This window comes from Larimichthys crocea, chromosome VI (assembly GCF_000972845.2).
Source record: "Larimichthys crocea isolate SSNF chromosome VI, L_crocea_2.0, whole genome shotgun sequence".
Taxonomy (NCBI): Eukaryota; Metazoa; Chordata; class Actinopteri; family Sciaenidae; genus Larimichthys; species Larimichthys crocea.
Window position 1 is genome coordinate 4,722,194 of NC_040016.1, and position 23,106 is coordinate 4,745,299.

The 23,106-nt window shown below is 43.9% G+C and overlaps 1 protein-coding gene across 1 annotated transcript; it reads right to left on the reverse strand.

Moving 5' to 3' along the window:
- Nucleotides 1-12,632: 12,632 nt before the first annotated feature.
- Nucleotides 12,633-22,486, reverse strand: LOC104939027 (RNA-binding protein 38). Its single transcript, XM_010755503.3, has 4 exons — nt 22,046-22,486; nt 19,825-19,948; nt 19,323-19,377; nt 12,633-14,481 (listed from the first exon to the last, which is right to left on the reverse strand). Exons 1-4 carry the CDS (start codon nt 22,256-22,258, stop codon nt 14,139-14,141), a joined length of 735 nt encoding a protein of 244 aa, XP_010753805.1. The 5' UTR covers nt 22,259-22,486; the 3' UTR covers nt 12,633-14,138.
- Nucleotides 22,487-23,106: the final 620 nt, after the last annotated feature.

A 23,106-nucleotide genomic window follows, 5' to 3' on the forward strand; every position in this document is an offset into this window, starting at 1 on the left:
AGAATATACATTGAAAAAAGGTGAAGGGACATGTTCCCACCACTGTCAGAGTTTTAAAAGCAATTACAGTTTCAAATCTTTCATCCATTTTTTATATATATTGTTTTTTTTAAATGCACGAGAAGTCTCTATCACGTGACACAGGTGTGATTTCCTACATATGTAAATACAGTGGAAGAGAGATCCCTCCACTGTGGCGTTTCCTCCCTTTTTCATCTGTTTTGTAGGAGCTTTTCTTACCTGAATCGGGGGTCTTCAGACAGATGGTGTTCTATGTTGTGCAGATTTGAAAGCCCCTGAGACAAATTGTGTAAATAGACTAAACTCCACAATTATATATCTAGACCATCTTTTCAGAAACACAGTAGACTGGTTTAAAATACAAGCTTATGTTCAGTGTCCTTGAGCAGAGCACAGCGCTTACAGCCAGGCTGGAGGCTCCACAATGGCCCAATCATTGTGTAAAATCCCCTCAGTTAGGGCTGGCGTCCTCTACGCAAATTCATAATGTCATCAGGCCGTGTGTATGAAAGCTTTTAATAACATGCAGACCTATTGAATCCTCCTCACAGGTGAATAAGAGGCTGAATAGACAGTTGTGGCGGCCCCTCGAGGCTGGGCGTATCGCACACTGCTTTTGTTGCATTTATTGTCATTAGACCTAAACTGAAGGGCAGGTGGGTTTTGTTGATACACTGCTCATACATGCTCAATGATGCTCGTCCACTGTTTGCACACCACGTATTGAGCTGTTTTTTAAAGGCTATAGCCAGACTCCTTTTGACAACCCAGGTGGCGTGTCCCTGAGGGACCTGTGAGGCTCTAAACCTTCAGCCTCAGCTCCACTTGGTCACGTAGCTCTCTCTCCTGTGCCCATGTGAAATTCAGCTATGTGGTGAGCTTCTTCACTCCCCCCTGTCATGGCCTGTAAACCTTTATGACTGTTTAAGAAGAGGACTGTCCACTGGAAGAGTCTGGGAAAATAACTTGAACTTCAGTATTCAGTATTCTGGCACAAGACGTGCATTGGCTGCTTGTCTGGAAGCCTTTCCTACGTCTCCTCAGGCAATTACAAGAAGACAAATAGAGTGTAAATGCAGTGCTATCATGTGGGCAGGCTGTGTGTTGTGTGTTTACATGAGTGCACACACACACATATTCATCTATGCTACTATCACTCCTGATCTCCTGTCAGTGGAGGCCTTTCTGTCCATTGGCTCTTTGTTTTGCCGGTTTGTATGAACTATGTTTCTTTCTCCGGGGCTCTCCTCCTACTCCACCTCCGTCCCTGCGTTCCTGAGCTCGCTCTGAGCATGGACAGAGAGAGTCTGACACACGCACACACACACACACACACACACACACACACAGACTACACATAGGGGTACAGGGATTTAACACAAATCTGTTGATTCTTTGTCCTAATGCTATGTAAGCTTTCATGCTGAATTGAAATTGCATGTGTGACAGAGATACAGACAGAGGTTGAGACAGCTGCTGAGGACGGCTGGTTCACTGAGAAGACCCTCTGTCCAGCCAGGCCACGCCTCAGCTCTACTCCCGCACAGAGAACTATTGTCTTCAGCGCCGCTTCCACCATTCTGATGTCATGGTTTGTCCTTCCCCGGAGAGCTGCTGTTGCTGTTGTGGTACAACTTGACAGACCTTTTAGCCCGCAGTCAGCAGCGCAAACGACTGCATGGTGCATGGAGAGATAATCTCAAGTATCACATGTACAAAAACACTCCTGTACACTCACCTTTTTGACCCCTCCCTCTCCTTGCGCTGGTTTGAATCTCATTTGCCTCTCAATTTGCATGGCAGTTGATGCTTTTCTTGTGTGACTCCTGAATTTGACAGCACATATGCAAATCTTTATGCCTAGTTCAGCCACACCTGCCTCATCTTTGCTCATCAGTGAGGTAAAGATGTCTCCTCTTCTCATCCTGCCATGCCTCCAGGCTGTTTTGTACAATATAAGCAAAATCACAGACAAGCCATTCACTTACTGTCTTAGAGGCAACAAACCCAGCTACCCAGAGTGTAGTCTTTATCGTAAGGGCATTACTAGTCATGTTCTGTGGCTCTATGGATGGTTCGGTCCAGACTGAACATGATCTCAACAACTTAGATCAGTTGCCATAAAGTTTTGTACACACATTCATGGTCCCCAGAGGAGGAAACCTGATTTTATTGAACCCCTAACATTTGCTCCATTATAAGGGTGACATTTTTGTTTTTTAGTGAAATATTCCAACAACTGTTGGATAGATCGCTATTAAATGTAATGACTTTGGTGTATCCTTGTGCTGTATTGTCACGTATGCTGTGAAATTTCTCAACACGTATTGGATGGATTGGCCCACATGTTTTACATAGATATCGGATGATGTATTCAAATTGGTATGAATTGGTCGAATTTGACTGACTTTACCTCTTATTTTGTTGACACAAAATATACTTGTTGACACTTGCAGTTGCCCTGAAATTGTGTGGCCGTTCATATCCCTCCAGATGTGTAATGAAGTTTGGAGATCCCCTGACTTTTCATCTGGCACCATCATCAGGTTTTCATTTGTCCAACAGCATACTAATGAAAATACAAACCTCATCTGTACTCGTGCATTAGCAAATCTTAGCATGCTAACATGCTAAACTAAGATGGTGATGGCTAAATTTGGGAATATAAATGATTATGTCTGTGGTATTTAAGTGTAAAACAAAACTGACACCAATCTGAAAACATCTGGTGGGATCAGGATTAGGGCCATAAAGATGAGTGTGGAGGTTTGATTGTTGTTACACCCAAGATCTACAAGACACTATAATGAATCGTTAATACACAGAGGGGAAGTTCTCAGTCTCTGTTTGCTTAAGGTTTTATGAGTCTTGACTCAATCTTTTTTAAAGGCTCAAGTCATGCCAAGCCCATGACCACCCCCCCTCCTTTTTTTTTTAAATCTTTCACCTCTGTCTCAGTAGCAAAATCTCCTGAGAGCTGGCTCAGTGTGATACTGTTTGACTAATATACTTTGTTAGAATCAACAGGCAATAAGTAAGATAAGAAACAGAGAGGTAGGTGGATAAGAGGGTGCCATGTTAAGAGTGCTGTTTGTCATTGCCAGTAAATGTGGACAGCAGAGGTCAAAGCTCTTGAGAAATATGCTTCTCTTTGGAGATAAGGCCAGATAGCAGAGGCATGTAGAGGCGACTTATAAGAGGACTATGTATGGATATATATGCACATATTTCCATACAGATTCAATGCAACTGTGTGTACCACCTGAGCCTCTCCATATTATGGGCAAATAGGAGCAATGGGACTGGATGAAACCCATCCAGAAGTTGTGGGACATCAGGGGGCCGCCAGTCTCCTCCCCATGAGACTTGATGGAAAACATGATCCCTTTTCTGGGACTTCCTCCTTGGGGTAGGATGGTCGGACACAGAGAGAGGACATCACCAGCACTGTGGATAATAGTCATTGAGGAGCGAAGGAGACAAAATGAAAAACACTTCTCTCACCACCCACCTCTTCTCTGTCATCCTCCCTCCAACCCTCTCCCCATCTCTCTTTCGTTTCCTCTGCTCTGTTATTATCACCCAGATCATTATCAGCCTCACTCTCCCCTCACTGCGATGGAGAGGAGGGCCTGACGCCCACATGGCTTTGGTGAGAGATTTCTAACAGCGGTAGCACAGGAGGAGGGGAGAGAAAAACGAAGACAAGGGGCCCAATAAAGTCCATCTAAATATAGAGGCAGCAAGACCTATTTTCCCTTGTCCTTATAAAGAGCTGCTGGTGAATCTGGTGGTGGGCTATCTTCTTCTCTGTACTGAGAGCTGATCACTCCCTGCTGGATCGGGAACATGACTGTTAGTGCATGGAAACACACACTTATGCGCACAAATACACAGGGCTACGTTTTTTTATGAGAGAGAGAGAGAGAGAGAGAGAGAGAGAGAGAGAGAGAGAGCAGGGAGCTTAACTGTGTTTTTTCTTTACACAAGAGGGCAAATCATGTTTGGTGAAACAGACTAAAATAGGAGAAGTTTGAGAAGGTTCCAAAAAAGAAGTGATGGGAGAAATGAGTGATGGGGGAGGAGAAGGAGATTAGGAAATAAGATACAGATGAATATATAGCCAAAAATATCTCAAAGTAGGAATTATAAATTCAAATTAATATCAACACAAGCTTCTGCCCAAAACATGCCCCTTTTTTGGCTCTTTTACTTCTCTTATCTTAACACTTATAATCATGATGTTTTTCTGTTATCTAAACTTGGCTCTGTTTTAAAGGAATAGTTTGACATTTGCTTATTTGCCTTCTGGGACATTTGCTGTGAGTTAGGAGAGAAAATCAATACCGCTGTGTACAGTCAATATGAAACTACCACCAGCAGCCAGTTAGCCTAGCTTAGCACAAAGACTGAAAGCAGGGGGAAACAGTTAGCCTGGCTCTGTCCAAAAGTAATAAAATTAGCAAGCACCTTACAAGCTCACTCTAAAAAAATGGATGTTCTGGGCATTTTATGACTTTATTGGAGATGACTGTAAAGTGGGTGGACAGAGATCGGAGGGATGACATGCGACAAAAGTCCCCAGTTGGATTAAAGCCAGCAATGTTTCAGCTCCCAGTCAGCATCTCAACCCCCAAGCAACATGTGCACCCTTAAAGCTGGCTAATTTAGTCCACACACAAACCAAAGTGTAAACATCATGTTGTTGACTTATGTGAGGATATTGCAAATATATCACATCATATTGCTGTGGTCACGTAATTATGAGCAGCTGGAAAAGACGCTCATGTCAGCCTCCGAGTTATGATTCTGAGATATCAATATTTCTGACCGCTAGAATGTCGGAAAGAAGAAAAACTTCAGCGGTTTATTTTATAAATAGATGGCAATAATACTGAAAAGCCTCGATCACTGGCAGTTACATCTAAATCAAGTCCAATATTAACACCAATAGAATATATTGAGCTGATCAGGAGCAAAAATAGATAGTTTGCTTTATAAATGAAGCGTCTGTAAGGCACTGGGTACCCGGTAACCATCTTGGAATAATGTGTGAACATGTATGACGTGTATGTACATGTATAACACGTATGTGTTTCCCTGTTCTTCCAGGGTTTACTAAAATTTTGTGAACACAGCGTACATGCCAGACTATTTATTCTGCTGGTTGCACGATAATCTCACTTTGACTAAACTCTGAGCATCGCTCCCAGCCACAAAGTAATCCAGTACATAACACCTCATAAAACCACGGCTTGTTGTTTTTTGTTGGGTATTAATGAGGTTGAGAGTTTTTGTTACTGTTGGACAGAGCCAGGTTAGTTGTTTCACCATATTTACAGTCTTTGTGCTAAGCTAAGTAACCAGTTGTGTTCTGTGGCTTTATATTTCCAGTATGGACGTGATAAAAAAGTCTGTTTCTTTAAAAATGTCTTTTTTGATTACTTAGTTTTCCTGCTGACTCCATCCATTCCCTTTTTCAGAGTACCATCCTGTGTTTGAATGAATCAGTGATGCAAATGGTTTTCTCACCAACATTCTTAAAAGAAAATGGTTTTCCAATTGTTGGTAATCGGTTTGCAGTCAGCAATGTGAAGATGATCTCTTCATTCAGGATCTTCCAGCAGCTGTGTTATTAATGTAAGTAACTAATGTGATTTACCCCCATATCCTACGCACTGCTGCTGTCTGTCTGAAGTGCAGTTATCAGTGACAGCCTGTTCTGGTCTGTGACATCAGCAGCTGCTCTCTACCATTACAACATACGTTACATACAGGTCATGTGCTGGTTAACGCAGACAACAGATAAACGTGTTTCAACAGGAAACACCAGAAGCAGGTCACTTTTGGTGCACTTATTCACACAGAGACACAGATATAATGTGTGCTACGCTCTGTGTGAAGCAAACAGGAGGTCATTTTCACAGCTGTCCTCGTATGCCAGCGGTGACAGCAAAAGTTCAGAAGTCAAGCAGGAGAAAAAAAAGGTTCAATATGTGTTTTTAAAATCCTCTTTTTACACCTGTTGCTTACTGTCCCCTGTGGTGTGTGTGTGTTTGTGGCCACACACACTGAGACACTTGTGGACACACACACACACACACACACGCACCATGGTTTCACTGTGGCTGCTCGAGCAAAGGCAAGCACAGAAAACCAAAATAACATCACACACATTCAGACTCAGCACTTGTTACATAAGAGCTCCTCTTCCACACAGACAACGCCACAGCACAGTCTGACAGAGTCAATGTCAAACTCTGCATGAGGGAGAAAATGGGTATAATTTGTGCATGACCACTCAGTTGCTATGTGTACAGCTGAAGTGCATCGATCTGTGTGTGTGTGTGTGTGTGTGTCTTTGACTGTCAGTTTGTGGTTGTGAAAGCCCTGGTGAGGGAGGAAGCTCAGCTGTCAGTAGTTGTCAGGCACTGGGCCTCTCTTTCTCTCTCTTTCTTTGCTGATCCTGTTGTTAACCTTGTGTCGCCCCCCTCCTCCCTCTTTCGTTTGCTCCCTTCCTCCTCTTTTCTGCCCCCCAACAGTGGCTGTCTGGGTTTGAGGTCGAGGTGGAGGCGCTCGTTTGTACAAGCATGTTGGCCAGAGATAAGGAAATGTGGCACAGCACCAACAAACCTCCCTCTAGTCTGAACATATTACATACACAAACACATGCAGCAAAGAAGTGTGCTAAATATTGTGGCCAAAGGTCAAGGCATTTATCCTGTGGTATGTGGCATCAATATTATAAACTCTGACCTCGCCTCAACCCTGGATTTAGCACTTCTTTCCTACTTGTCTTCTTGCACTCTGTGCACTGCTCTGTCTCGACCCATGCAGGGTGTTAGCCATGCCACATTAGCTGCTCTCGTGCAGAATGACACCGAACAAACAGACTCTCTCTGCGATGCTCGCCTCACGCTGTTGGTGGGGGAGAAATTCATTTCTGTTTGTGTGTGGTGGTGTGAAATGGACATGAGGAGACTACGTGAGACTTAAAGCGGCTGTGGCACCTCAGCTCTGCTCGCTGTTGTTGGGGGTTGTGGAGGTGGTATAGAGCCTGTTGGTGAAAGGAGTGTGTGTGGAGAGGGGGTGGTGGTCAGGGCTTGTGTCTGACGGACGTCCCTAGGCTCTGCTTGAGTAAGACCAACTCAGATCATGTTACTGACTTGGATGCTCAGAGGAAAGACACTGAGTTTCGACAACTAATACTGTGTTAATGGGGAACACATTTATGAATTCACACACACACACATGCAGATAAATACATAAATTGCAGCCCACACATCCACAGATGCCCAGTTCATTGAGATACACTTAATCACTTCACTTCACTCAGTGCAACCTGTTCCAGCTGTTGTTGTGTCTGTCTTTTTCTGCCTGGCCAGCTAATTAAACCCTCTTCACTCCCATTAAGTTTGACAAACTTTGCCACAAGTACCAGTACTGAATGGGGGCTATCTCCCCTGGCTCGTCTCATTATCACCAGCCTCAGTAGAAGTGCCAGAAGGAGTGTGAGGTGTGGGAGTGACTTGTAGCATCATCAGAGCAGCTGATAGGATACAGACCTGCTCTTGGATAAGCACTTGTTTCTGCCAGTGCCCCAAAAACTCACACTGATCCAGAAATATCTTAATCTTTATCACAGCCAGACTCCACGGTCCTGGTTGCTCACTTTCGGCAGTTTCCAGGAACATTTCTATCCACTTACAAAAGGTACCAAGCTCCTTAAAATGTCCAAGTATTATAAGTTAGTGGCACAAGTAATACATATTTCACTTAATATGAGATGAAGGTACAAAAAAGGTGGCCAGAAAAACACTCTTACAGTTAAAGCAGCACTGTGTAACTTTTAAAAAAAGGCATTTATTCTCCTACAAATCAAACATTGAATTCACAGGAAGCAAAATGCACCCTTCCTCAACCCTCAGGGGTTTTCCTTACTCGGTCTGGTATGACATTAACTTCTGGTGGCTAATGTTAACTTCACTTTGCTGACTCTTCTCTACTTGGGCTCCTGTTATAGTGCATTTTAGCATTTGGCTTTGATTTAAAACGGTGCCTGCTAGCTTCGCTTTAAAGGGTTTGGACATAACTCTTTGTTACAATATTCTTTTTCATCAACAGCTTGTCACCCTGAATAGTCTTGTACACTTGCTGTCAAAGCAACAATTTCATAGGGACAAAGGGACATGTTTATGTAGAAGACGTATTGGTTTAGGACTGTCCCCAGTCTTACTGGCTGAACCAGCTGAATTCTTTGGTGCTTACTTGAATGATGAGGTTGCTCAGCTTGTTAGCAGTTACTGGCAAGAGTATCCAGTCGAACTGCTTTGAATCCTTATTTCCTCATTTCTCCTTTGTCCATGTTTGTAGTATCTGTGTAACATGGCAGTTGCTGGTTGGAATTTTTCCTTTTTGTCCTACATTCTTCATCCTCCTACGCTTATTGTGATTTGGGTAAATCTTAAACCTCCAACACGTTATCAAGGTAAACAATACTTAATAGAGCGGCATTTCTCGCGCCATCACAGGCTGGGATCATGGTTATAGCACTGCACAGGTTCATTGGTGAGTCTATCTGTTGTTCGAGCTCTGGTTCCCCTTGCTTAGAGGCAGTCTCATTTGTACACTAGGTTTCATATACAAATAATGTTAATACACCAAGTGAATACAAATTAGCATTGTCCTCCTTCAACGTGTGACTTATGACTGATGACCACAGACTATCTGTTTCTCTGATTATGAAATCCCGCACATCACACAGAGATTTTTACTTTTCCCCCTCAGCCACCTCTTGAACCTTTCTACTTCTCGTTCCTGACTCTGTCCAGACCAGATTGTCTTATCTGAGTGGGTTATTGGCGCAGGAAAAGGCCACATGTGATAGGTTCCTGGGGTCTGGTCAAGAGCCTGTGTAAATATATCCTGTATCTGATTCCTATCTGACACCACAGCACCAACACTCCCCAGGCCCAGACAGAGCCATGCAGGACTGGACTCTGAGGTGCCACACAGACAGAGGAGGATCTAGAGGCGGGGTCAGTCAGGTGTAAGATGCTTGGATTTTAGGGGCTATTTAATAAGGGGACATTAGCATGAAATAATGTTAATGCACGGTCATAGGCAATTACAAAATAAGGAGCTCATAAAAATGCTATTTATGATTCTCTATAAAGCATTAACCTCCAAAGGAGATTAAACAAGAGGGACTCCCTGTGTGCTCAGAACTATCATTTCTAATTTATGTAGCCTATAAAAGAAATGGCAGCCCACCTAGTGCACTGTATATAGAGCATGCATGGTAGCTAAAACAACAAGCCAAAAGAGAGCAGTACACTTGCTGTTATACGTACATATAGCAAAGGTATACATTATATTATTATTATTTTTATTGTAGCCTATTGTAGAGAAAGTATATTATCAGTTGAGTGCATTAAGCTGTACCGATAACCATCTAAGCATGCCTTTAAAATGACTTATAGCACACTATGACTCGAGGATGTGCAGAAGGCCAGGCTAAAGTTGCCCGAGCAGAAGCTGAGCTGCTCCTCTGCCCCTGTGTTGTGGCTGCATAAATATGAGTATCATTTCTTTCTGATTTCTGGTGGCTTTCTGATGAATTTATAGATTTGATTTGTAACTCCAGTTCTAGTAATATTCCAAGGCACATTTAATCATTTTGTCAGTAAACATTATATAAATTTAAATTGATCCTTCTGTCATTTACTTTTCCGGAATATTTATGAGTTGTTGGCTAAGAGAACAAGAATGTGTCGCACCAATAAAGAAAAGGTCAATTCTGTTGTAGTTAATTAGTGTGAGATTGTCTATATATCATCTCAAATTCAGTGCTAGGCACCCTGTAGATAATGGATCAGTGTTGATTCAGTGTCGTCTGTCTTATATTCAACATTAAATATAGCACAAACAATTTGGTTTCAATAGGCATGGAAGTAAATGCTGACAATACTTCACTCAGCCCTCTGTGTAGAGACTTTTACGTTTACAAAACTAGGTCTGTAAAAGTGTATGAAATGCTTACATGTAGCTAGACTCAGGATTAAGGCATATATATAATGTATTAATGTTGTGATATGTTCTAGATCCAAAATACCAGTGTGAAAGAAACTCCATTTGCTATTTTTCAGAGTTGTGAACTCGTTTGGCTTATGTCTCCGATCACAAATTTGATGATGTAACTAAAATATTTTTGACATGATGCTGACTCAAAGTTGTCCTACATGATGATGAGTCCATGAAAACAAGAGGTGTCTTTCTCTGTTTGTCATTAAAGTTGAGCTGAGGTTTGATAAGTTTGGACTTTATGATAGTTCTGAGGAATTCCTTGACGTCACAGTGGCACGACAGAGTGAGCAGCAGCGAGAGTGAGATTTTACTGAACCTACTTTGTATGTGCATGTGAAGGGAGGGGAGAGAGAGAGAGAGAGAGAGAGAGGCCTTATGGTGACTCAGCATAACAAGGTCTGCTGGGCCTGTATGACCTCGTTCATCAAACTGACACCCGGCTCTGTTTCTGCTCCTCTCTGGTGTGATTCACAAGGAGAACGTGAAAAGGGAAAACAGACAGAGAAAATGGGGGGGGCAAGGAAGAAGAGAGGGAGAAAGAGACAATGGCATGTGAGGAAAAACAGGTCCACGGTCACCAATGTGGGGGAGACGAGAATTGTTGTTGGAGAGAGAAAAAACACAAATGACAAGCAGAGAAGTAAATAAATGTGTGATTGAGATCACAAACAGAGAACATGGAGATGAGATAGTGAGAGATAAACAGTGACCAAGTGAAGAGCAGAGAGCGGGGCCAGAGCTGCCTCACGACGGTAATAACCAGTAAACACAGCAACAGCAAGGACATCAATTCTGCTGAACACTAGTGTGTTTAAAAATCTGTGACATGATTCAGCTATGAAGACCGCAACTTGTCCTTTGTGTTGTCGTCTTCTACAGCATGTCTTAATACACTTGCATGGCTTCTATCAAGCACTTTCTTCTCACTTACACTTGCTGTAAAACCATATCTTGTTCTTAGGCACAGATCCTGAAAATAAACACACCCCGCTGTCATCACTGAAAAACAAAAACAAAAAAGATGATAGTTTTAATACGTCAACACACCCTCACTAAATCTGTTAAAGGGGCACCCCACCCTCTTTATCTTTCCACCAATTTTATGCATGAAAGTCAGTTTACTCAATCTGTGAAAACAGTTGCATAACGCCTGGAGGAGCTTTGTGAAGTCTGACAAATAACCCTGATGAGACCATTTATTAAAGAAAGCACGCATGATAAACTGAAGGTGTGGGAATTTACCACAGATGGAAGGTCTTACAAAACATAATACCAGGTTTGCACTGTGGTAAATGTAGTATTACTGTATATTTCCAAAATGTAAATAACCTTCTCACTTTGAGTTGTGAACATGGGAATTTTTACAGTCTTTACTAAATGTCAGGACATCCTGGCCTCTGCTGTTTTGATTTTAGTCATACTAACGGCGTGGTCGGTCACTCAATCCAACCAGTGGAATTCCCATCAGCTTAGCTCGCATTTGTTTTTTAGTGATAATTGCAAAGCAACTGTTAGCATGACAACACGCTGGACTAAGATGTTGACATCAAGAAGTCAGTACTGTCATTGTGAGAATGTTGGCATGTTAACACTAACATGACAGTAGACTCTTACTAATGGATTACTTACATTTCTTTTGTCTCTAGCATGTACCTAACTTATAGGGATGGGTGTGCCTCTTTGACAAACTTTGTAATTAAAAACCTAGCTATGAGGGATCAGAGTACAAACAATTAAACTCAAACTCACCAAAATAGCAGGGTGTCCATGTAATTAAGTGCATAATTTCCAGAGGAATTACGGTCAATGTATTTCAATCAAAACAAAGCACCACAAAAACATCTATTGAACTTAAGGCCATTTTACAAATCATTACCGAGTGGATAAATTACACAGTGGGTAGGGACAAAAAGATAATGGATGTGTTTTTGTTTCTAACAACCTTGCCTGGGTTTTGTTCTGCAGGTCTAAGTGGAGTTTAGAAGTGACACATCTTCTAAAAGTAGCTGATGTAAGCACAGACATGTAGAGGCACTGCTGGGAAACAGAACTAGCTGAGCTTGTTTAGCAGAGAAAAGAAAAAAAAAAACTCTGTTACTTGCAGCTCTGTAACGGAGCTTTGAATCACTTTGCTTTTTTTTTTTTTCCCCTAATGTGAAACTCTGAGCGAGAAAGAACGAAAGCAAGTGTGTCAGCCTGAGGGAACACCCAGCACCTCTGGCAGGTGGTGGTGTTGAGGCTTGATAAAAGTCTGGGCCTCCTGAACCCCCCCACCACCCCTCCCCTACAGGATTTAACAGCACACACAGACTTGATAACGAGTGAGCGCACACGCACGCTCGTATAACTGAACCCTGTCACCCCACAGGGTTTTCACAGTATCATCACAGCAGGATCTGCATTTCAGTTTTGTTGTGAACACAGTGACACTGCAATAACACACACTGTAAACAAATAACTGAAGTTGTGGCAGGATGAATTCTGACTTTTATTTTGACAGTTCAAAGAAGAAGTCAAGAGGCATCTTTAAGTACAAAGTCTTTATTTTTATTCTTTTGGTATGGCTTCTTTGAAGGGACTGTATGTAAAAGACATTTTACTGAAAAAAAAAAAAAAAAAAAAAAATCTAAAGAATTTCTGATGCAACCAGTCAAGGATCCACAAACAAGCACCTACTGTAGTTGCCGTGCACCCGGGCAAATCCACTGACATGGTGACAGGACAGAAAAAAAAAAACCTAAACAAATACGGCACCTGTAGATCTGCAGGTATGCCTCTGCAGGTTAAATGACATCAGTGCCACAACTATAGTCATAGTAACAAAAAAAAAAAAACTATTTTAACTTAGTACCATATATAAATACCTACATATAAATATTGTAAATGTACTTGATGACTGAAAACATTTTAAAATGCTGTACATGAATGTCCTTTTGAGAGCAACAGTTTGTGACAATCTCAATGAGAAAATAATCACTGGTGTTTGATCTCAGTGTCAGCTACCTTTTAACATCGATACACAGCGCTCCTGGTCCCCCATCACCCACATACTGCATGTGATTATCTACATCCATTTGAAATCGAGACCCAAGTAAGAGATTATTGTCGCTGACTGCTGAAAGGCCAGTTTTACAAAGGGCTCTCTGCACTTGACTCTCTGGTGGGGGAGGGAGCGCTTGAGAAATCAGGAGATTCAAAAAATTTCTTTTAAGGCCTCTTTAATTAAAAAGAATTTTAAAAATGAAAGAAGAAAAAAAAAAAAGTGTAGTCCTGACATCACAGTCTCAAAACAATGGAGCTCCCACTGTCTTATATACTGAAACTTTCTGTTTTGTCCTTGAGGTGAAATCTCTCGTCGTCCTCCTTGTGTGAAGCTGAATGCTGGAGGTTTGTTCATGAGCCGGTGCTCTATCTGGATGGGACCACAGATAGGCTGGGGAGGCTGGCTGGCTGCCTCCCTATAAAAATCACCACCCTGCACCCCACATCTCTGACTGTCCCCCAGTGTCCTAAAGCAGCAGTGCCCTTCATATCCACTCCAGATAGTCTGGAGTGGGGAGGAAAGAGGTGTTGTCCCAGACAGCTCTCAAACAGTCATCAATATGTACCATGGACATACAGAAGTTCCACTGAGCCAACAACATGATAACATTGATAATAATGGCATACAAACAAATATTGACAATGACATTAATACAATAATATACAATAAAAATAATGATAATAATAATAATAATAATGATAATAAAAAAATGAAGTGTCAGCTTCTGGAAGCCCTTGGAAGCGACCACATACTTTTTGCTGTTTAGCTTCCCAAACTGAACCATGACAGTCCTCTAACCCCTCCCACCCCTTTTACCCTTTAACCAATGAGCAAACAGCTCATCCTGATCGTATAGTGCAATAGTCCCACCCTTTTTTCCTGAAAGCCCCTGCTGATGATAGCTGGGTCACCCCGTGGGGCATTTTTGCCGTCCTCTGTCGAAAAGGTCACCTCTGTCCCCTCCTCCTTCTCCGCATCCTTCACCGCCTCACTGCATACGGTCCGGCTGGATGTGCTGCTGCGGGGCGTAGTGCAGGAATGCCGGAGCAGGGCCAGTGGCAGAGGGTAGGGTGGGGTGGACGGTAGCTGGAGCTGTGGCGGCAGCGGCCGGGCCTGCGGTGGCTGAGGGGCTGGTGGCGTAGCTGTAGCCCAGGAAGCCAGCAGGGGAGGCGGCGTATGGGTACTGCTGCTCAAAGGCTGCCTGGGCGTACTGGGTGTAGGCTGCGTTGTAGTCCAGGTAGGGGCTGGTGCTCACAGAGGTGGAAACCTGACTGGGCAGCACCAGACTGGGCTGCACAAAGGCTTGCGGGTAGACGTATGGCTGGGCCATCCTGTGAACAGACACAAAGACCAAACAGGGTTATTAGATAGAGGGGGTGAAGCACCAGAGCACAGACATCCCAGGGCCTGGCTTCTAATGTTTACATTGCTCCCATAGGGCAAGCATGTTGGGAATATAAACTCTCTATAGGTGTTCTCAACTTAAACAGTTCTCACACGGATACCCACTGTTATTAAAGACTAAATAGAGGAGGTTAGGAGCCGAAGGTGACTCAACCCCCTGTCTGTGTCAGTTAGTAAAACCTACCAAACCTGTTAGGTAGGGCCTCCTGAGGTAGACAGGAGGGGAGGAGGAGGGGGGGGAATGATAGAGTCAGCCGTTACTGGCAGGTTTTCAAGCTCAGGCATCAGCAGAGTGTTTTAACAGCTGCTGCTCTTCACTCGCTGAACACACTCAAAAACACACACTCACACACACACACACAAAAGGGGAAGTGCATGAAGGCTGTGCAGAAGTTGCCGTCTCCTAGTTCTCGGTTTGTGAGTAAATCTCACGCAGACGATCGCAGGTGATGATGCTAGCTGGGGGAGGTAATTGCGACGGGGGAGCTCATCAGGGTTGGGTGCCAGGTTCAGCGGGGCCTCATGGGTCAGCACTCAGATGTAGCTGATTAGAGCTGTGGGGTCTGGGGACAGTACCGTTTCTCCTTCTCTTTCGGTCTTTGCTTTGCCACTTTATCCGTGGAGAAAAGGGAAGGAGAGAGGGCTTTGGAGGAGTCTATTTTTAGTAGAAGTATCTCTCCTGTGTTGTCTAAAAGGGAGGGGATGGTTGTGGCAGACTGTGTGTAAGGGTGATGTAACTATTTTATTTTTTTTACTAGCCTTTACTCTTTGCTTTTGGCGGAAAACATCCACACACACACCCACACACACACCCACCCATGAGACAAAGACAGGAGAGTCACAACAAATGTCACTTTGACATATGCTCTTCAGCTGCATCTCAGTACTGATGAAAATCTTCCTTTCATGGACTGTATTTAAATTCAGTCTTAGCGCCTCCATTTTTTTTTCTTCCTACAGTTTAAAAATTGAGGAGAAGAAGCGGATCAGCAATGAGAGGCAGCCATGAAGTCAACACAGCAAAAGATGGAAGCATGCATGGATAAGGATATCATCACGCTCTCAAACACGCACACACACCCTCGCCAATCCCCCAGCTCCTCCCAGCTCTTCCATCCACCCACCCACACACACAAACCAGTTACCACCGCAAACCCCAAACCATGCCATAATGGGGAAAGAGTCACACCGCAATCAGCATAACCTCTTCAGTTCATATCACACAAAAAGGAAAAAGATAAAAAGCCACTCCAATCCATCACAGCACACTGCACTGCACTCTCAAGCCATCACTGGCACCTTGGAGAGAGGCTGGCTGAGGGAGGGAGGAGAGGGGTGTGTGTGTGGTGGGCAGACATTTTCTTGTCAAACACCCCCCCCACCTCCTCGGGACTAGTCCTGTACTCTGGGCATCTTCTGATCCTTTGCTGGTACACTGGTCAGCTGGCAGCAGACAGCAACCATGGCAGAAGGTTGGATAGGAGGATGGCAGTGATTATTGTCAGCATTAACATTAAGGTCCTTGTGTATCATGAAGTCAGTACAGGGATCTGTTGAAAAAGGACTAGGGGAGTACAGATATGTGTAATATGAACATAAAATTATAAAGAGCAGGGCTGGTGACAGCTTTAGCTAAGAAACCTGCATGAATGTTCTGTTTTTTCCCAACGTGAGGAGAACATTTCAGACAACAGTGTAGTGGAAATGTGTAAAAGAGGCTCATCCAGCCACTGAAGGAGAGAGAGAACGTGAGAGACAGAAAACTGGACAACAGTGGCATGTAACGAGTAAGCATAAGCAAACTAATGTAACCCCCCCCACCCATGAGCGCAATCTATGTTTTGTGCTCACAGTGCTATTGAGCTGCTTTACAAAGAGGCATTCATTCTCACACACGGCTTTCAAACATGACCGTATACATGAGCGCTGTGGGGCATATGTGCTTTTACTCGCATCGTGTATAATGAGCCTGACTTCTCTGCAGCCACCTTAGCACTGTGTCGCCACAGGCAATTTGCCTTAATCCAGGCTCGAAACCAAGTGACCCTGTGTAAGTAAAGTGGAATAAAAAATGTAAATAATGTAAGCCTGCAGGGAGCCGCGGAGAGACAAAGCACTGCCCAAGTACATATTTGGTGTGCACAGAGATGGAGATCTGCTGCAATTCTAGCTTCGATTAAAAAAAAAAAAAGAAGACAGAAGAGGGATGGGGATCGGGTCAAGCTTAGAACAGTATTGAGCTCCTGGGGCCACAGAGATGCCAAGTGGATTGTGGGACAATGGCAGGGAAATAAGGCCAACGGCAAGAAGATCATAGGTCAGCTGATTTTGTGCTGACGGCCAATCTTTGTGTGTTTGACATCGTGCCACTCGGTGGATAGCAGGCTGAGACACTGAACATGCTCGCCAGAAAACATTTGAGAAATATTACAAATGCAGGCTGAAGTAATCATCGTGATCATGAAGGCCAGTTAATGAGCTAATGTGAAAAGCCTGGGAGATAATCACACCAAGCAGCTAAATATCTCTATACGATAACACGGATGACCTTCAGCGCATGACTCACCGCGAGACAAAGTGTGAAAGCAGATGGGACTGGACTGGGTGGGGGGGAATTAAACAACACCTTACAATACTTGTAAGAGGACTTGATATTCCTTTCTTCCCTTCCTCTTTGTCTGAGAGGATTGTGAATATTCTTTGAAAGCAGCAGGGGGAAAAAAAAAGGTGTTTTGTTTGGCACCTGTAGAGGTGGGTTTCCAAGGGAGCACACAGCCTCATTAAGCATTAGTCCCAGAATACACCAAAAAAAAAAAACCTCCCCCACAATCTCCTCTTTAACCCCCCTCCCTACCCTCCCCCCTGTCTCACAGAGGTGTCAGTTTTCAGCGCCTCTATCTGACACACTGGTAGTGGAAGCACTTTAATGAGAGAGGTGAAAACTGGCGCTAAAAAGGAGTAAGAGGAGTAAAAGGGATGCATATGACGTGGGAGAGTAAAGGGAGGTGATGCATGACAGGAGACAAATCTGCAAGCACACCAGCAACTCCTCCCCGGCCCATCCAAACAATGTCCCTGGCCTCAGTGACCCACTCTGGCCCTCACAGTCCACATCATCTGCTGACCACAGCTATACACACAGCTGTGAGTCCAAACCAGCACACCACCGCTACATGCAATGCTCCAGCACGGTTCGAAATCCTACTTCAGACCATGTCCTCGCGCCATATGTTGTCAAGGGGTTTGAGGGGGAGGGGGGTTATGAGAGGCTGAGAGAAAAGCCACTTGTATGCTCGACATCTTAGGGAGGCCTGCGTCTGTCACCCGCCATACAGAGGAACCTCAGAGGGAACGGACAGGTGCTCCATGCGCCTTCGTCTCTGGGGTGGTGGTCATGGGAGATTAAGGGGGTGTAAAAGGCTGTAATACGAGCCAGCACCTGTCAGGCACATGCCTCAAAGCTGCGCTGCGCTGTGCTCCACATCTCAAAACCCCTCCGGGTTTCGGTGCCATGCATGCTCACAATGCTAGCAGGAGTGTGGACATTGGTGTCCTCCTTAAGGTCTCTGAACATGCTGGGACATGGCCCTAATGGACCCTGAGATTCATCATGAGATCTTACAAGGATATATATGGTTGATTTAACTTCTTCTAACCTTCAAAACCAAATGCTTTGTTATTATGTCCATGTCCCTGTGGACAGTCCTGGGATTTCCATTCCACACTTCCTCTGTCTGTACAGGGCTGCAATTACTGATTACTTCATTATATGTTGATCTGCACATTATGTTTTCAAATGATTGATTTAATTATTTACTTCATAAAATGTCAGAAAAGAATAAATTCTAATTCATTTTTTAGCTCAAATCTGATCATATATCTCTGGCTGCAACTTTCAATAACAATAATTTGCTGATAATTTCTTTCAAATAATGGATTTAGCCTATAAAACATCAGAAAACTGCTGGTTGTGGACCAACAGTTTACAAAAATAGAGAAAAGGGAGTGAGGAGGGAAAAATAAAGGAGGGAGAAGCAGCTCGTTTATGTTCATGTTCTCATGTTGATGCTTGATAAATGACTTACAGAATTAACTGATGGTCAAAACAGCTTTTGACTGACTAAACAAATCAACCATTTGTTTCAGCATCATTCATATCTATATGATAAATATACATCTGCACCATAAACATGTGTGTATTTGTTAATTCATTTGCATTTCTACACGCGCCCATGTGTCAAAGTCACAAACCCACTGTAGTTGGGAGTTGGCAGTATTTTAATCTTACAGACAGATCCGAGATTTGTGTGTGTACAATGTGTTGGTGAGGGATGAATTCTGGGAGCTGTAGGGGGTAAGAAGAGTCATTACTGCAGTGAAATGCTCATTAGCTGCTCAGCAGACCGTGCCTCCTAGATGCTGCTCAGGCTGTTTCTACAACACAGCCACTTCTCGGTAGCCTTCTCAGTGTCAGAGCCCACTCAGGCAGGTACACGAGTCAAGAGGCCCCTGACAGAAGCCAGCAAGTGAGTCACACATTCACCTCTGGAATGCTCTTCTATTGCCACAGATATGTGAACCATCTCTCAGCCCTCCCAGCCCTACAAAACTCAAATATGCTAATAGGCTACTTCAGGAGTTGCATGTGGACACAGAAACTGACATGTACTTTCTAGAGGCCATGTTTGTCAAAGAAATAGTAGCCTAGTGGTGCCCCACAGAGAGGAATACAAGAGAATACAACAAGCACCCACTCCCGCTCACTTACCCATACTGCCTCTGGATGAGCGCCGGGTGAATGGGCTGTACTCCGATGGATATGCCTGGAAGATAGGAGGTCGGCTGTCAGACACACACATTTGCATTTACAGAGGAGGAGGACTGGAGAACAATACACAGAGGGCACGGAGAGACAGAGGCAGTGCCTGTTTCAAATCTACCACAAATGGAACAACAGTTTCAAATGCGCAAGAAGCAGCAAAACATGCATGCGTTTGAAAAACTGAATGTTATAATGTTGCACATTAACAATGCGGACGGTAGTCTCTTACATCCCCCAGGGAACAGGACAGTAAAACAAGGAAGTTTGTGTTAAATGAGCCGTTTCTCCATTTCAGAGATATCCTCATTCCACTGATTTTTTTAATGGTTTAAAGTTATGAATTCATCTCCTATGACACCCAAACGACTATTAGTTAATTAGAGTGGAAGCACTATTGCCTCCATGATATCAGAAATGATGCATTTGATGTGTGAAACATGTATCTCACCTGTCTGTATGCTGCGGGGTTTGGCACCCAGGTAGGCCAGGTTGACATTGGCCTTCCTGCCATCGATTATGGGGTTGGGATCCTTGCAGGCTCTCTCTGCTGCTCCTCGGTCTGTCATTGTCACCTGATGACAGAGTGAGACTTGTCAACAAGGTCTCACAAGACAATAAATCATTGTCTTGTGTAACAAACAGATGGTGGCATGGCATCCCAAGCTGGTTATACATCAACTATTAAAGCAAAGTAAAAAAACAAAAAACAAAAAAACAGTTGAAATGCATAAAAAATGTATCAGTTGGTCCTATCAGAAACCTGCCTACATGTTTTCCACTGTTTCCCGGTTTCTGTTGCTCACAAGACGACGGACGAAGGGAAACCACAAACAAAGCACAATGATAAGCTTTGAAAACTGCCCACAGCAGCGGTTGCCAGCCACTTGATTGCCACTCAACCATGGGCAGACCTGCTGAAATATGGATCTGGGAAGAGCAACAAGGAGCTTATCCAATTAGGGACAAAATATTAAGGAGATTGGTATTAGTCCACCCCTCCTCTCTCCCTCCTGGCATTAGACGAGCCCTTCTGTTTTGATTGCCACATTCTGCCAACTCAGAGGGTTCAGTCACCTCGGCGTGTGGACTGAGCAGTGAATGTAGGCCATGGTTTACTTTGTTTTAAGAGGACTGTTTTTTTTTTTTTCCCCTTTTGCCTCTTCATTGTGGAAGGATCCGGAACAAAGCCCACTCCAGGGCCTGTGTTGTGAACACACAGGAAGGAGCGAGGCTGTGTTTACACTGCGAAGAGCCTTGCTGTGGGGGGTTCTACTAATCCACCTCTGAAGTGTGTTTAGAAAAAAGGTGCGCTCAGCTTTGGGGCGCCTCCCTCCCTACCTCCCTACCTCCCTACCTCCCTCCCTCTTCTCCCCTCCTGCTGCACAAAATGTGTGTGGTGTCCAAGCCTGTTAAACCTGAAACACCGGCTTCAATATGCAGCCGTTTAATACGAGCGAGACTCTCAGGACAGCTTTCCTTGGAGTTAAGGAGCTGATGTGTAAACACTGAGAGCAATTGTCTTACAATTCTGTCTTTAGAAGTAAACATGCACACATAAGAGTTTTCCAGTCCTTCTTTGGCCTGACAGTACATTTGTGCTGATGTGTCATTGCAAGGTTCTGGTAAATATTTGCATTTCTGGTGCTGCTTCTGTTCTTTGTGTCAAAGACAGAATAACTATCTGTATCTGCCTTGAGCCAGATAAGTCAGATTGTAGTGCAGATTTAAATTAGACCAAGGGTCCTGGGATATTTTTCATTAACCTGACTTAAAGCAAGTCTGGCCAAGGATCAGGTTGTGATTAACGTACCGGCAAACAACACTTTCCCCACTGGACGAGACTTGGTCCATGCCTTATGAACTTTTAAGCATTTTCTATGGCTTGTGTTGTCGGCAGATAAAAGATAGGATCAAAGGGGAATTTCCACATAAATGTGCACTACACTATATGAGAGAGCCAGTTTGTTGATGTTGAAATCTCTCTCTCAGCAGCCAAAGATGATGTAAATCATGTGCTACAGCCGACTTCTCCGGTCCTTGACAATAGAGGGCAGGGTGTGCAAGGTCAACCTCCCCAGTGCTCCAAAATAACCATATAAAGCAAGCAAGTAAGTAGTGCAGACGGTCACACACACACACACACACACACACACACACACACACACACACACACACACACACACGTAAAGGGGGGTGTGGGCTTCACTGGGTGGGTTTAGGGTTAAGGGGGATGTGGACATGAGACATATGTTGAAATATAATCTTCTTAGTTATCCATCAACTTGTGTGATCCCTCATCCTCATTAGGCTAAAATAACCAAAGCCAGCCATGCGAGATAAAAAAAAAAAAAACAACCCCCCACCCCAAAAAAAAACAGATGTGGTGCAATTATGCGTGTAAGCTTCAGTGGATGATTACCTTTGACATAAATCTGAATGATTGCATACAGTAAATATAATTTAATCATAGATTCCCGCATGCAGAGAGACAGGGGAGAGACAGTAACGCATGAAATGCTCTGACATGTAGACACTAAAAACAAGACTGTGTACAGTCCGGATCTGAGCGATACGGCGGAAATACAGTAACTAAGTAGGCTGTAATGCGGTTTAAAAGTTGTGAATGAGGATAGACGTGTTGGTGCGTGGCTCGTCTTGTTGGTACTCACAAAGCCGTATCCTCTGGATTTACCGGTCTGTCTGTCCGTTATCACCACAGCCTCGTCAATGTCCCCAAAGGCCTCGAAGTATTTTCTCAGTGATGCATCGTTCGTGTGGTACGGCAGCCCGCCGACAAAGATTTTTGTAAAAGTAGTGTCTTTCTGAAGCGGTGTGGGATGCATGACTTCCAGAGCTCCGTTCATGAACTGATGCAGAAGCATTGATCAGCCGGAGAGAAGACCAGGAGGCACGCTGAAGACTCTCTAAGCGCTTTAACAACGTCCCAGCATCAGTGAAACTAAACTTAAACACCTCGCTGTGTGTGTGTGTCTCCTCTCGTGTTGCCCTGAGCTTTAAAGTTGCAGCGACACGATGATAAGTGTAATTCACACTGCAGGAACTCCTCCGGTCGCGTCCACACTGGTTGCTTCTTGCAGTTATGAGGAAATGTGCCGGGAGACTTTATACTCCGTGCTGAGGCCACGCCCTCGCAGAACTGTTGGCCAATCGGCGTGGCAGCTGAGTGCCAACTTGAGCAGCGGCTCCTCCCATTGGTCCGCCTTCCCCGGCGCGGCGCTGCACCTGCTTTTGTCCTTTACAACACAAAGAAAGCCTCAAGTACTGTACGAGAGCGCGGCTCCGCCACATGGCGCACGCTGTGATGAGGAAGTAATTGCCCAGGCTTCCAGCCCCACATCACATTTCTAATTTTTATCTACAGCAGCAGTTAATGTACGATTTTTTTTTAAAAACTGTGACTTTGCTGTATAATCATGACATGGCACATATAGGAGTTGTGGGATTAATAAAGTGCAGCACTTCACCTAGAAACACAGTGAACCAATCCATCCATGCTACGTTTGTAACCTTCACCATAAGCATGTGCTGTCACTTCACATCACAAATACAGTATTACTTGTGTATTTATTTTCTCAATGTACTCTTTGGTCTTTCCCAAATGGAGTCAGGAACAATCTTACTAGTAGAACATCTATTATAATTCACTTCTACGACAGCTTTACATAGATGCGTTCTTTTGTCAAAGTACAGCATGACAAACTTCAACAGT